General features: G+C 46.5%; 2 protein-coding genes across 5 annotated transcripts in view; one reads left to right on the forward strand and one right to left on the reverse strand.

Moving 5' to 3' along the window:
* SSPN (sarcospan) overlaps window positions 1-10,321 on the reverse strand; it is a 108,692-nt gene extending 98,371 nt beyond the window's left edge. For 2 of the 4 annotated variants that reach the window (XM_033222623.1, XM_033222616.1), the window contains exon 1: window positions 10,181-10,312. The gene's annotated coding sequence lies outside the window, so the exon portion shown is untranslated. Of the gene's footprint in view, window positions 1-10,180 lie in introns of all 4 variants that reach the window. The other 2 variants (XM_033222622.1, XM_033222619.1) reach the window with 2 other exon arrangements.
* On the forward strand, window positions 7,163-10,266 carry BHLHE41 (basic helix-loop-helix family member e41). Its single transcript, XM_033222614.1, is given in 6 exon segments — window positions 7,163-7,609; window positions 7,745-7,808; window positions 8,151-8,258; window positions 8,591-8,702; window positions 9,165-10,238; window positions 10,241-10,266. Coding segments are annotated over 6 exon segments (1,446 nt in total). The 5' UTR covers window positions 7,163-7,547.
* Window positions 10,322-12,827: the final 2,506 nt, after the last annotated feature.

The following is a 12,827-nucleotide window of genomic DNA, read 5'->3' on the forward strand; positions in this document are numbered from 1 at the left end:
GACAACGTTCACTATTGAATCCCTAAAACCCATCACAGTGCACAGCTGCACAGCTCATATAAGCACAGTAAATACTCATTCAATGGATGAGGATTGGATAGGAGATCCCAAGATGCTAGACACGGGGCAGCTCTATTCAGTGAGCTAACCACACACCCTCACCCTTGTGTCTGTCTGTAGGGAAATACATGCAGAATTCCCATTCAAACATCAGAAATTCGAAGTCAACTAGAATGGGGTTAAGAATTTCCCCTCCCACCATCTTCCTCATCTCTCAACAACTCCTCTAAACACCAACCCTCCGGCAGGGGCTCCCATGACCTGAAGTAGAGGCTTCACCAAGGGAGGTAAAATGCTTGGATAGGAGATCCTCTCAGGGGCTGAGGGGAGAAGGTAACTGTTAAAACTCAAGACTCTTGCCAGTGACAACACCCAGGAGCACATCTAGGTCCCTATTGCCTGGCTTTGCCATTACTACGTGACAACAGACAAGTTTCCTAAGGTCTCTGAGCCTGAGTTTGTTCATCTGTAGAGTTGATGGTGCCTAGTTCGAAGAATTGAGAGAACTGGACATTGTTTATAAGACACCTGCCTTAATACCTGTCCATAGTAAAATGCTCCAAAGATACATTCTCTTCCAGCATTCACCTCCCAATCCCAGCCTTAGAAATTAGTCCCTCTTCTCCCATTGCACTGCACTTACTTACCTCTTCTTTCCTCCCTCATCTATTCCAGAACCCAACTGGATAGCATAGCTCTCCCACAATCTTCTGACCCTAAAGCAATTGTATCCTACATAAATGTGGCTAGAAGTGAATGAAGTGCAAAATCCTAGCTGTATTCAAGGAACTATCAGAGAGTGCCTTTCTCCTGGAAGTTGCTCTCTTCAAGCCAACTGCTAGAGGCAGAATACACAGCTGCAGGGACAGGACAACCAGAGGACAGGTCTGCTGCATAAAAAGACAGACAATCATTTCCAAGAAAACATGCAGCTGAAATTTGCATCCTACAGGAAGAAGAGCAAACTCTATTAAATTTCCTCCCTAAGCAGATTTCTACAATTATTAGAACTTAAAAATACAGATGTTAAGGACCATGTGCTTAAGGAGTTAGTTAAGTTTGTGCAATTGCAGATAGGAAGATTGACATTTTTCTGAAATTGGAATTAAATACCCTAATACAATAAAATGATGCTGCCAACTCATATGGCATAATAGAGGAGAACAGACTCACTGATGAAAAAAGAAGAGGACATGGACAAATCATTTCCTTTTAGTCACTTCATGGCCGAGATGGCTAATGCCAACCCAGTATCTAGTGTACACTTCCCCTTTACTAAAAGAACCCCTATATTGCTGTGGAGTCTCAGCTAGAAAACTACATTTCTAACCCCTTGCAATGGGATTGGACAATGAGATGGGTGGAGCTTGCAAAAAAAAAAAAAAAAGCTCCTTAAAGGGACCTTGCTTAGCTGGCAGGCACCCTTTCATCTTTCCCTGCAGGAGTTCCTGCAGCCATCTTCTGATCATGGGGTGATCTTGCAGATGGACGCTGGTGGAGAGTGGAAAAGCAGAAGTCTGGGATACTGATGCCACTTTTACCACTTCACATTACTCCTGGACTGCTTACCTTCCTTTTATGTGACCAAAAAATAACTTCCTAATTTAAGTGGCTGTTATTTTGGCTAACATGCAAATCTTAACTAATATACACATCCTAGATTTCAATCAGTTTCCTTACTAATGGTGATTACAAGTTAACACCAGAACCATAGCACTTTTTGGGTAATTGTTATATACGATTTATTGCTTTAACTGTGAAATAAAAAGTTTTATACCAATAGTTTTGATTGTAAGTCTAGATTTAACCCTTCTTAGCTAGTTTTCTGTTGTTGTTGCTTTTTTAAAGTAGGAGTACCTTTAAAGTCGGAAGAAGTATCTATTACTGATAGCTCTCTGCACCAGGTGGACACCATCTGACAATTGATGTAAGGACCCTATGGAGCCCATAGTGGGTGGGTGAGAGAAGTGGACGTTTAGTGTATTTTATTTCTATTTGAATGTGATTCATATTGCATAAGCAGGTTTCTCTTTGAAGATTTTTCCAAGAATTTTCATCAGCAGTAACAAGGGAAACATACCCCTCTTCCTGCAGACTTCCACCATCCAACTAGTCCAGGAGAATCCAGAGAAATGGTGGAGAACACTTTGTGAAAATCCTTATAGGGTTGTCGTCTTCTCCTCATGCTACTTTTCTGGTTTCATTATGGATCCACCTCAATCAGTGTGAGAAGTACATGGGCACCATGAGGGACCAGGCAGATACTTAGGGGCAGAAGGGCCAGGGAATCCTCCTATTGTGGTCTTTGGGCTTGGCTGTCTCCTAGTTGTCTTTTGTATGTTAAGAACTCCAGGAATGTTGAGCACACATGAAATTCAGAACAGCCTGCATAAATGGTTTTGATAGTCACATAAATATGAAAATACAAATGATTTCAGCAGGAATAAAATTTATTTCTAATACTCAATATTATCTGCTCCTTGAAGCTATGCAAAGACTAATAAATGCATAAACTTCTTGAGCAGTGTTACATAAATATAAAACATGATTCATAGATATGTTTATGGCCACAGACACATTAATTGATAGTCTACAGAAAGACTTACGTTCGTTTACAAATTAAAAAGGGGATACATGTGCTGTTTCTGCTCCTTTGCTGAGTATGCAACTGGAAAACCCAATCTTCTATTCTGGGATTTAAAATCTGGTACTTTCAGCAAATAACATCATCAATATTTTAAAGTCATACTGTTTTCTGGTAAGTAGCAGTGGAATTGCTGTCCCTCCTTAAATCCTTCTCTGAGGCACCCTTCTCTCTGTGGTGTGCTCCACAACATTAACTCTTCTCCTTTGAGAGCAAGTGTGCATGCCAAGGGCAGAAATTCCTAGGGAAGCTTTTGTAAGTCCAGATCCCACCCCGCTGTCCCCTCCAGGCCTTGATTTTAGCGTCAACCCAAAACGTTTTTGGATTTTTGTGGACTCTGCTTAACTTTGATGTAGAATGTCTGTAGATTCTTGTCTACTGTCTAAAACAGAGGTGATCAAGAATGGCTTCTGCCCTTCAGATGGGCCATTTTCACAATATCACAGGCAGGAGACTCTACGCCCCTAAGTAGATCTTGGGCTTTAAGGCCATCAGAGTTGTACAGTTAGTTTGGATCAGACTTCGGTTCCTAAAACACCCTGGAGTTAATTATCCAGAAGGGCCGTAGGGCTTGCAGAGCCCTAAAGAGGCAGAAAACCCTCTATTCCCCCATGGAAACTTTAATCCTTTCAGATGAGTTCTATTTCTGTTGGAAATCCAAGACTTTGCAAACAGGCTAAGACCTTCTAAAGTCACAGGGTGAATATAATGAGTGCAGGACTTAGGATACTTAGGCAGGGGGGAGAATTGGCCTTAGTATTTCCTTTCATTAGCCTCTCTATAGGTAATGATTTCCTTACTTAACCAAAGAAAAGCAATGGAAGCGGCTACCCCTCGCCTATTAAAAGGAGAAAGATGGATATCTTTAACTGAAAGCAAAGCATCACAAAATTCTTTAATTATAAGCTCAAATGGGGCTTTGAGCTCATCTTGTATCTTCTTGGCTTTCAGCAGGATAGCATTAAGCTTTCCCAAAAAGATAAGACTCAACCTATTTTAAAACATATCCAAAGATGGCATTCCAGTTTCTGTTCCTTTGTTAGGGTACTTTTTTCCCCTTTCTAACCTCACCACAGGTGAACTTTTCCTATTGCTAACCTGAAGTCTTCACATTAGAGCTTGGCTCAGTTTGCTCAGCAGAGCTGGTGAATAGCTGGTCACCATCAGCCTTTTCTAAACTGTACTTCCATCTGTCCATCTGTACAAAATTATAACAGCTAATTAGGATATTTGGATTTAAATCAATAAATTTGAACCCAGATGCCAAATGAATGACTCACTGACATGGCAAAAGACTGCCTCCCTTCTTTTTGCCATAGCTTTTCTTATCTCTGTCATCAGCTCCAATGCTTACATCTCTCCCTTTTCCATCTCTCTTGCAAAACTCCCCACACAAGTTCATTCACACACACACACGCACGCACACACAAATGTGCACATTTATACTGGTAAACAGAAAAACATCCCTGAAGCAGCTAGTTAACACTTACACCTTACCCCTCACTATTCACATTGAGGGGTAAGAGTTCAGGGTCCAGACTCTGGAACCCATTGTCTGGGCCTAAATCCTGGCTCTGGGACCTTGGAAACATTTTGTAATCTCACTTTGTAAGCATTTTCTCATCTGTAGAATGGAAACAATAATAGTATCTACCATAGAGGGTTGCGGAAATGATTAATGAGTTAATACACAAAAGCTCTTTGAATGCAGTCTGTTACTCTAATCCTAAAGGCTATATAGTTGTTAGCTATTGTTACACCCTTCTTGCAGCAAAGGGATATTCAGAGGCATCAAACTATGCCCAATATTCCAGAAGCCAAGAGTTTGAGAAAGAACAGGAGTGGGATTCAAGTTTAAGGGAAGTGGGGGTAAGCAAGAAGAGTCGCCAGGGTGAAAGATCAAAGAAAAATAGGGCAAAAAGCAAACAGGAGATTAACAAAACTACAGAGAAAGGGCAAAAGCTGGCATTTAACAGGGAAAAGGTAGACAGAGAACATAAGGGAAAGGAAGATAAAGAAGAAATGAAAAAGGGAAATGTGAGTAAAAAGGTGAGTACGTAAAGGAAAGACAGAAAAGAAGAGGAAAAGGGTACCAAGAACAACAAAGGAGATCAAAAATGGAAAAAGACCCCATTTGCAGTTTGAGTCGGTATCCCGGTAAAAGGGTATGGAAGTAGGGAAGCTTGGGGCAGACGGGATGGGGGAAAGAGGAGGTTCAAAGAGATAACAGATAAAAGTTTCATTTGTCATTTGCAGCTTTTTGTCCCTTTAAATTATGGGGCGCTGCAAGCTTACTTAACTCACCCTTGAGACTCAAGGCTCCTGATCATGTTCCTCCTATTCCAACTTGCATTTAATCTCTGCCCCAGACTTAGCTTCTAAGGTTTGCCCTGGTCAGATGTCTGCCTTGTGTTTTTACCCAACACATTTTTGATTTTGATTAAGGCCAAAATGCAGTGATCTTGTCTTTATTTCATTTTCCCTAACCAGTCATCCTTTTCAAGTGAAATTTAGCTCTGGAGCAAATGTTTGCATCCCCTTTCTACTCCAAACATTCGGAAATCTAGAAGGGGAACTGGTGTTTTAATTTTTAAATTATTCACCTAACGGCATTCCCATTTTCAGTCAATTAAAAAGAGGTAAAAATGATACAGTACTGCAAGAATAGGTCGCTTTTAGGTCTCCAACGTGCCCTCACCATTAAAAGATCTTAATTACCTAACCTTTTGGAAATAGGACAGAGGTCGGACGGAGGTTTAAAATAAAGTCGGCATTTTAAAAATACTTTTTAAATTAAGAACCATCGTAATTAAATTGCCTGTTTGGTGCAAAATACGTCCCCCTATTTGAGGAACTCTAGAGACCTTAGAAGGCCCTCTAAACAGATGAACTGAACGGACCGCGAGCGTCTCCTCACGCCGGGGTGATCCTGGGCCGCCGCCGCCGCCCGAGTCACGAAGCCAGACGCAGTGCGCGTCTCCGCCCAGGACTCCGGAGACTGCAGCAGCGCGAGCGGCCGCCGCGGCCCGGGCTGCTCCTGGAGTCAGGGAGGAGACGCGACTCCCGCAGACACGTGACCTCCTCCCAGCCGCCGCTTCCCGCGACCCAGATCCGTCCCCGGAACCCGTGCCCGGCGGGGCGGGCTGGGGGACACGTAGCGGATGCCCCAGTCCCTGCTGCGCCCTGGTGCGTGTACCTTCGGCGTTCTCCCCTCGGTTCACTTATCACTGGCGATAATCAGTGTTTCGGAGATCACCCCGGGAAGAATGTAAATATCCCTCTCGGTGCAGGAAAAACCTTGGTGTTATCTCTATGCTTTTATGTGTATCTAGAGAAATATATATATCCCCTCCATCCCACCCCTCGGAGTCCCTCAAGACATGCTTTCCCCTGGACTCGCAGGGCGGCGTGGGCAGTGCGCATCCCCGGGCACCTCCTGGTAACTCTCACTAGCAATGAGTCAGGCTCCCGGGGTGGCTCTGGGGAAAGGTAACCCGGCTCTTGCTGGCCTGTGCTTCCCGGCGCCGAGCGCCGCGGCTGCAGGGCGAGCGCGCGCGCGCACGGGTTCCCCGAGCAGTGATGTGGCAGCAGCGGCAGGTCGGATCACGTTGCTGGCCCTGTGCTGGTACCCGTTTGAGACAGGATTAAGGAGGGAGGCTTTGGAGGTGCCAGCGGTAGTAAACGTGGGCTCTGCACACTCCGGGCGTCTCTTATCGCGCAGGGGGACGGGGGGATGGGGAAAGCACGTAGCGTCACCGGAGGCTCGGAACGCGGCGGAGTTGAGCGGGCGGGTGATAAATGCTGCATAGCTTTTCTGTGATAGCCCCTCTCGTGCCACCCCCTTCTCCCTCCCCAGCCCCCACTCAACCCCGGCTCGCTCCCCGCCGCGTTCCTCCAGGAGCACACGCGGCTCCAAACGTCGTCATCTGCTGCTGTGATTAGTGGCACCGCAATTCCGGCTGCTGCGGGGAAGTTTAGGTGGCCCAGGAACGCCGTGTCACCGAAAGACACTTGGATTGCGACATTCGGACCCAGTGACAACCTTTTCATGTGTCTTAAATCCTTTAAGGAGCGGATTGCAAGTTGCTTCTTCTCGAGGCAACCTCTCCACCCCACTGATCAGTGAGCAAACAAGTCTCCAAAATTTCCTTTGGGACTCAAGTTTACCCACCGCGAATTCTCTTTTTCTTTCCTTTCTATGGTTCAAACCAACAGCACAATCGGTGGAAAAGCAAAAAGCCACGTTCACATTCCATAATAACGGACGAACCCAGGGAGTCGCATTTCCGAGCCAAGGAAGCTCAGGCTGCCCCGCACCCCTGCACCCCCACTTCCCCCTCCCCCTGCCGACTGCATCGCCTTTGGGAAGATGAATAGCTTGGCCGAAGTTGTTTTTCCTTTCCGGTGGCCCTGATCAGGTGTCCCCGCCCCCTCCTGCCGTTCGCCTTCTCTCGCCGCCTTCTCCCGACTCCCCCTCCCGGCCCGGCCCCTCCTCCCCCGCCCCCCTCCGGGCTGGACCGCGGATGGTACGTTCCGCACGTGAGCTGGGTGCTGGTCTGGCCGGCGACGCGCGTGCCCTGTGGCCAAACACTGCCTGGAGTGAGAGCAAACTACCAGCGCAGTGGGGCCGGCGCGAGTGTGCGTGTGTGTGCGTGTGTGTGTGCGAGCGCGGTGGAGGGGGGACCAACTGCTTCACACTTTCAACACTGCACTGAAGAGGGAGAGCGAGAGAGAGAGACTGGAGACGCACAGATCCCCCCAAGATCTCCCTAGCCTACCGTCCCACAGATTATTGTACAGAGCCCCCAAAAATCGAAACAGAGGAAACGAACAGCAGTTGAACATGGACGAAGGAATTCCTCATTTGCAAGAGAGACAGTTACTGGAACATAGAGATTTTATAGGGTAAGGTGCACGCACCCTTGCGACTGTCTGTCTAGGCTTTGGTTTGATTTTTCTCTTCTCCAGAAAGTGGTATGGAGCTGGCGAGGGCAGAGCTCCTCCCCGAATGGGTGCCTGATGCTGATTTCTGTTTTGCAGACTGGACTATTCCTCTTTGTATATGTGTAAACCCAAAAGGAGCATGAAACGAGACGATACCAAGGTAAGTGTAAGTTCCCGATATTCCTCATAACCTGCATGGGTAGTTAATTAGGGCCATTGATTTCACAGCGAAGCTCTGCCTGCAAATATATTCCAGCCCCTGAGCTTCCCCAACTGTGAATTTTAAGTGGCTGGCTGGGTACTCTCAAGGGGATATTAAACATCATACCTGAATTTAAATTGCATTGCAGAACAGTCCAGAGGAAAGAGGTTTCTTGGGTGTAGTTCATCACATAGTATGTTTTATGGTGATGGGGGGCGGAGAGGGACAGACGAGGGTAATATCCAATAAATGAATGTTTCGCTTACTGTTTTCTCTTTTCCATGACTCTCATATATTAAGGATACCTACAAATTACCGCACAGATTAATAGAAAAGAAAAGAAGAGACCGAATTAATGAATGCATTGCTCAGCTTAAAGATTTACTGCCTGAACATCTGAAATTGACAGTAAGATGCACATTTTCATTCTTTGCTGCTCTCCAAGGGCGTTTTAATAGTCTGGTGCGACTCCCAGAAAATATAAGAATAAATGTAAATATAAGTTCCTGATTTACAACTTGTGCTATACCGTACAGAGTTTCCCGCAAACTCAGAGTAGGTGCTCCCAGCTGAAGGCAAGAAATCATTTATAACCTGTCTTGTGGAAAGCTCAAGAAGTATAAGAATAGTACTTCTTTCAAAGTGTTTGCTTAAATTGCTGTGCTGAATGGACAGCCAATTAAGCCAAATGTGTGTTTTTTAAGTAACCAAGTGCCCCTTTCTTTTTTGCACTACTGCAGACTCTGGGGCATCTGGAGAAAGCCGTAGTCTTGGAATTAACTCTGAAACACTTAAAAGCTTTAACCGCCTTAACCGAGCAACAGCATCAGAAGATAATTGCTTTACAGAATGGTAAGTCAGTTCAGGGAGGCCAGCCTACCCTAATGAAGCGGGCAGCCCACAGGGGAACAGTGTCAGGACTCCTTCACCCGCACCCCACCTCTTTCGGTGGGCTCATGGGCTCCCTCTCATTTGTTAAATTGCTTTATACTTTCCCTTCATTGGAAGGAGCCCATTTCCCCAAGCATCCTAGAGGCTTTCAGCAGAACTCGGAGGAATCAGGTTTTAAAGTGGCGGTTGCACCCGCTCCACTTTGGTTTTCAGCTGAGAGGAGAGCGCCCTCTCCCAGCTCCGCACCTCCGCCACCCCCCTTCTCTCGGCAACCAGTGGATTATATCACTTGAATACTGGGGAAAAACCGAGATCACTTTAGTCGAAGCAGGGCCCACGTGATAAGCAGATGTTTTAACGTGGGTATGTTTCTTCTTGCCTCCACTCCTCCGTCCCCACCCCCCCATCCCTTCCTCATCCTAGGGGAGCGATCTCTGAAATCGCCCATTCAGTCCGACTTGGATGCCTTCCACTCGGGATTTCAAACATGCGCCAAAGAAGTCTTGCAATACCTCTCCCGGTTTGAGAGCTGGACACCCAGGGAGCCGCGGTGTGTCCAGCTGATCAACCACTTGCACGCTGTGGCCACCCAGTTCTTGCCCACCCCGCAGCTGTTGACTCAACAGGTCCCTCTGAGCAAAGGCACTGGCGCTCCCTCGGCCGCCGGGTCCGCGGCCGCCCCCTGCCTGGAGCGCACGGGGCAGAAGCTGGAGCCCCTCGCCTACTGCGTGCCGGTCATCCAGCGGACTCAGCCCAGCGCCGAGCTCGCCGCCGAGAACGACACGGACACCGACAGCGGCTACGGCGGCGAAGTCGAGGCCCGGCCGGACCGCGAGAAAGGCAAAGGCGCTGGGGCGAGCCGCGTCACTATCAAGCAGGAGCCTCCCGGGGAGGACTTGCCGGCGCCCAAGAGGATGAAGCTGGATTCCCGCGGCGGCGGCGGCGGCGGCCCGGGGGGCGGCGCGGCGGCGGCGGCAGCTGCGCTCCTGGGGCCCGACCCTGCCGCCGCAGCCGCGTTGCTGAGACCCGACGCCGCCCTGCTCAGCTCGCTGGTGGCGTTCGGCGGAGGCGGGGGCGCGCCCTTCCCGCAGCCCGCGGCCGCCGCGGCCCCCTTCTGCCTGCCCTTCTGCTTCCTCTCGCCTTCTGCAGCCGCCGCCTACGTGCAGCCCTTCCTGGACAAGAGCAGCCTGGAGAAGTATCTGTACCCGGCGGCGGCTGCCGCCCCGTTCCCACTGCTATACCCCGGCATCCCTGCCCCGGCCGCAGCTGCGGCCGCCGCCGCCGCCGCTGCCGCCGCCGCCGCCGCCTTCCCCTGCCTGTCCTCGGTGTTGTCGCCCCCTCCCGAGAAGGCCGGCGCCGCCGCCGCCGCCACCCTCCTGCCGCACGAGGTGGCGCCCCTTGGGGCGCCGCACCCACAGCACCCGCACGGCCGCACCCACCTGCCCTTCGCCGGCCCCCGCGAGCCGGGGAACCCGGAGAGCTCTGCTCAGGAAGATCCTCGCAGCCAGGAAAGGAAGCCCCCTGAATCCTTGCGTCTCAAAAGGACGGAGGTTCAAGCGGAGTGAGAAGTTAAAACACCCTTAACGTCTTTAAGGGAGGAAGTGTAATAGATGCACGACAGGCATAAACAAGAACAACAAAACAGGTGTTATGTGTACATTTGGAGTTCCTGTTTTGCTCATCCCTCACCACCCCACCCTCCACACACTAACATCCCTTTCTTCCCCCCACCAGCTGTAAAAGATCCTCTGCGAAAGATACTGGGTCTTTTTTTTTTTTTTTTTAAGTAATCCCCCAAATAAGTTTTGTCCCCTTTTAGGCCATGTTCCATTATCTCTTAAAATTGGAACCTAATTCGAGAGGAAGTCAGAAGGGTCTGTTCTGTGGGTGAGCTAGGTGAACCCCGGGGTAGGGGAAAGATGTTAACACCTTTGACGTCTTTGACTGAAGCTGACATGGAACAGCAGATAGTTGTTATGTAGAGGTAGTTCTCAAAGCTGCCCTGCCTGTTTTAGGAGACTTTCCACAAACAGATTGAGGATCTTTTAGAATTGCATTTACTCTTCAATATTTTCTAATGTTCAGCTTTCTAAAAGGCATCTATTTTTCAAAGAAGTGAGGATGCAGTTGCTCACGTTGCAACCTATTCTGAAGTGGTTTAAATGGTATCTCTTAGTAACTTGCACTTGTTAAAGAAACACGGAGCTGGGCCATCGTCAGAACTAAGTCAGGGAAGGTGATGGATGAGAAGGCCAGAATCATTCCTAGTACATTTGCTAACACTTTATTAAGAAATTGACCGTGAATCAATGGACTCATCTTAATTTCTTTATCTATACAGATTTCTGTTTATCCATAGATAGGTATCTATACATACACATCTCGAGTGCATCTATTCCCACTCTCATTAATCCATCATGTTCCTAAATTTTTGTAATCTTACTGTAAAAAAGTGCACTGAACTTAAAAACAAAACAAAACAAACAAAAGTCCAAACTGATATATCCTATATTCTGCTAAATGACAAAAGTGAACGAAAGCATTTAACTGGTCAATTTTGATTGGAAATGCTGTAAAGATATGGAATGAAGTCCTGTGAGGCCTTCCTATCTCCAAGTCTATGTATTTTCTGGAGACCAAACCAGATACCAGATAATCACAAAGAAAGCTTTTTAAATAAGGCTTAAACCAAGACCTTGTCTAGATATTTTTAGTTTGTTGCCAAGGTAGCACTGTGAGAAATCTCACTTGGATGTTATGTAAGGGGTGAGACACAACAGTCTGACTATGAGTGAGGAAAATATCTGGGTCTTTTCGTCAGTTTGGTGCATTTGCTGCTGCTGTTGCTACTGTTTGCCTCAAACGCTGTGTTTAAACAACGTTAAACTCTTAGCCTACAAGGTGGCTGTTATGTACATAGTTGTTAATACATCCAATTAATGATGTCTGACATGCTATTTTTGTAGGGAGAAAATATGTGCTAATGATATTTTGAGTTAAAATATCTTTTGGGGAGGATTTGCTGAAAAGTTGCACTTTTGTTACAACGCTTATGCTTGGTACAAGCTTATGCTGTCTTAAATTATTTTAAAAAAATAAATACTGTCTGCAAGAAACCAGCTGGTTTAGAAAAATTTAGTATGTGAAGATAAACTAGAAATTATCTTTATATTCTAGTATTTTCAGCACTCCATAAATTCTATTACGTAAATATTGCCACACTATTTTGTGATTTAAAAATTCTTACTAAGGAATAAAAACTTTAATATACGATATGATATTGTCTAATAATTAAAAAAGACAATGGATGCTCAATTAGTTTTGAGATATCTATGACTGTAGGGATAGAAATCACTAAGTTTCTCAGATATACAGCTTTTTTTGTCATTGGCTTGATGTCACACATTTCCAATCTCTTGCAAGCCTCCAGGCTCTGGCTGTGTCTACCTGCTTGTTTCCAATGTATCTTAATGAAAAGTGCAAAAGAAAAACCTACCAATTAACTTGTGTGATTTGTTTATGTTAGACCCAATTTTCTATTGTTTTAATGATCGATAAGTTTTTCACTTTTTGTCTGTGACATCAGATAGCCTCTCTAGTATGGTCAGGTGTTTCTCTTTCACTGGGTCTTGTATAAATAGATGATCGCATAGGGGTGTTTAATATGAGAGTGTTTTGGCTTCTTAATTTTTATAAAATAATTCTGTCATGGGACTTTATCATGGAATTCCAGGATCAGAAATAATTTCTAGACTTTTCTCAAATTTCCATTCAGATCTGTGACATGATACAAACTGAGTGAAGGATTGTCAGCTTTTAGTTTCAGGAATGTTCTTCACAACCCCCTTGATTTTTGAAAAATGTTTAAATGAGAGTCACATTGTATAAGATGTAGAAAAAGTGCTCCCTCTGCTGACTTCATGGCAACTGAACTGCAAGTCATAACAGTGTGGAGCCAGAAGAGGCCAGGGCTCATCCAGTCCCCTGCATTTCCTCATAGGAAATAAAGAAAGGAAGCCCAGAGATATTAAGTATCTTCCCAAGGTCACAGAGCTACCTAGAGTCAGCACTAGCACTAGCGGCCAG

Source organism: Trachypithecus francoisi, unplaced genomic scaffold (genome assembly GCF_009764315.1).
Source record: "Trachypithecus francoisi isolate TF-2019V2 unplaced genomic scaffold, Tfra_2.0 Lachesis_group11, whole genome shotgun sequence".
Lineage (NCBI taxonomy): Eukaryota > Metazoa > Chordata > Mammalia > Primates > Cercopithecidae > Trachypithecus > Trachypithecus francoisi.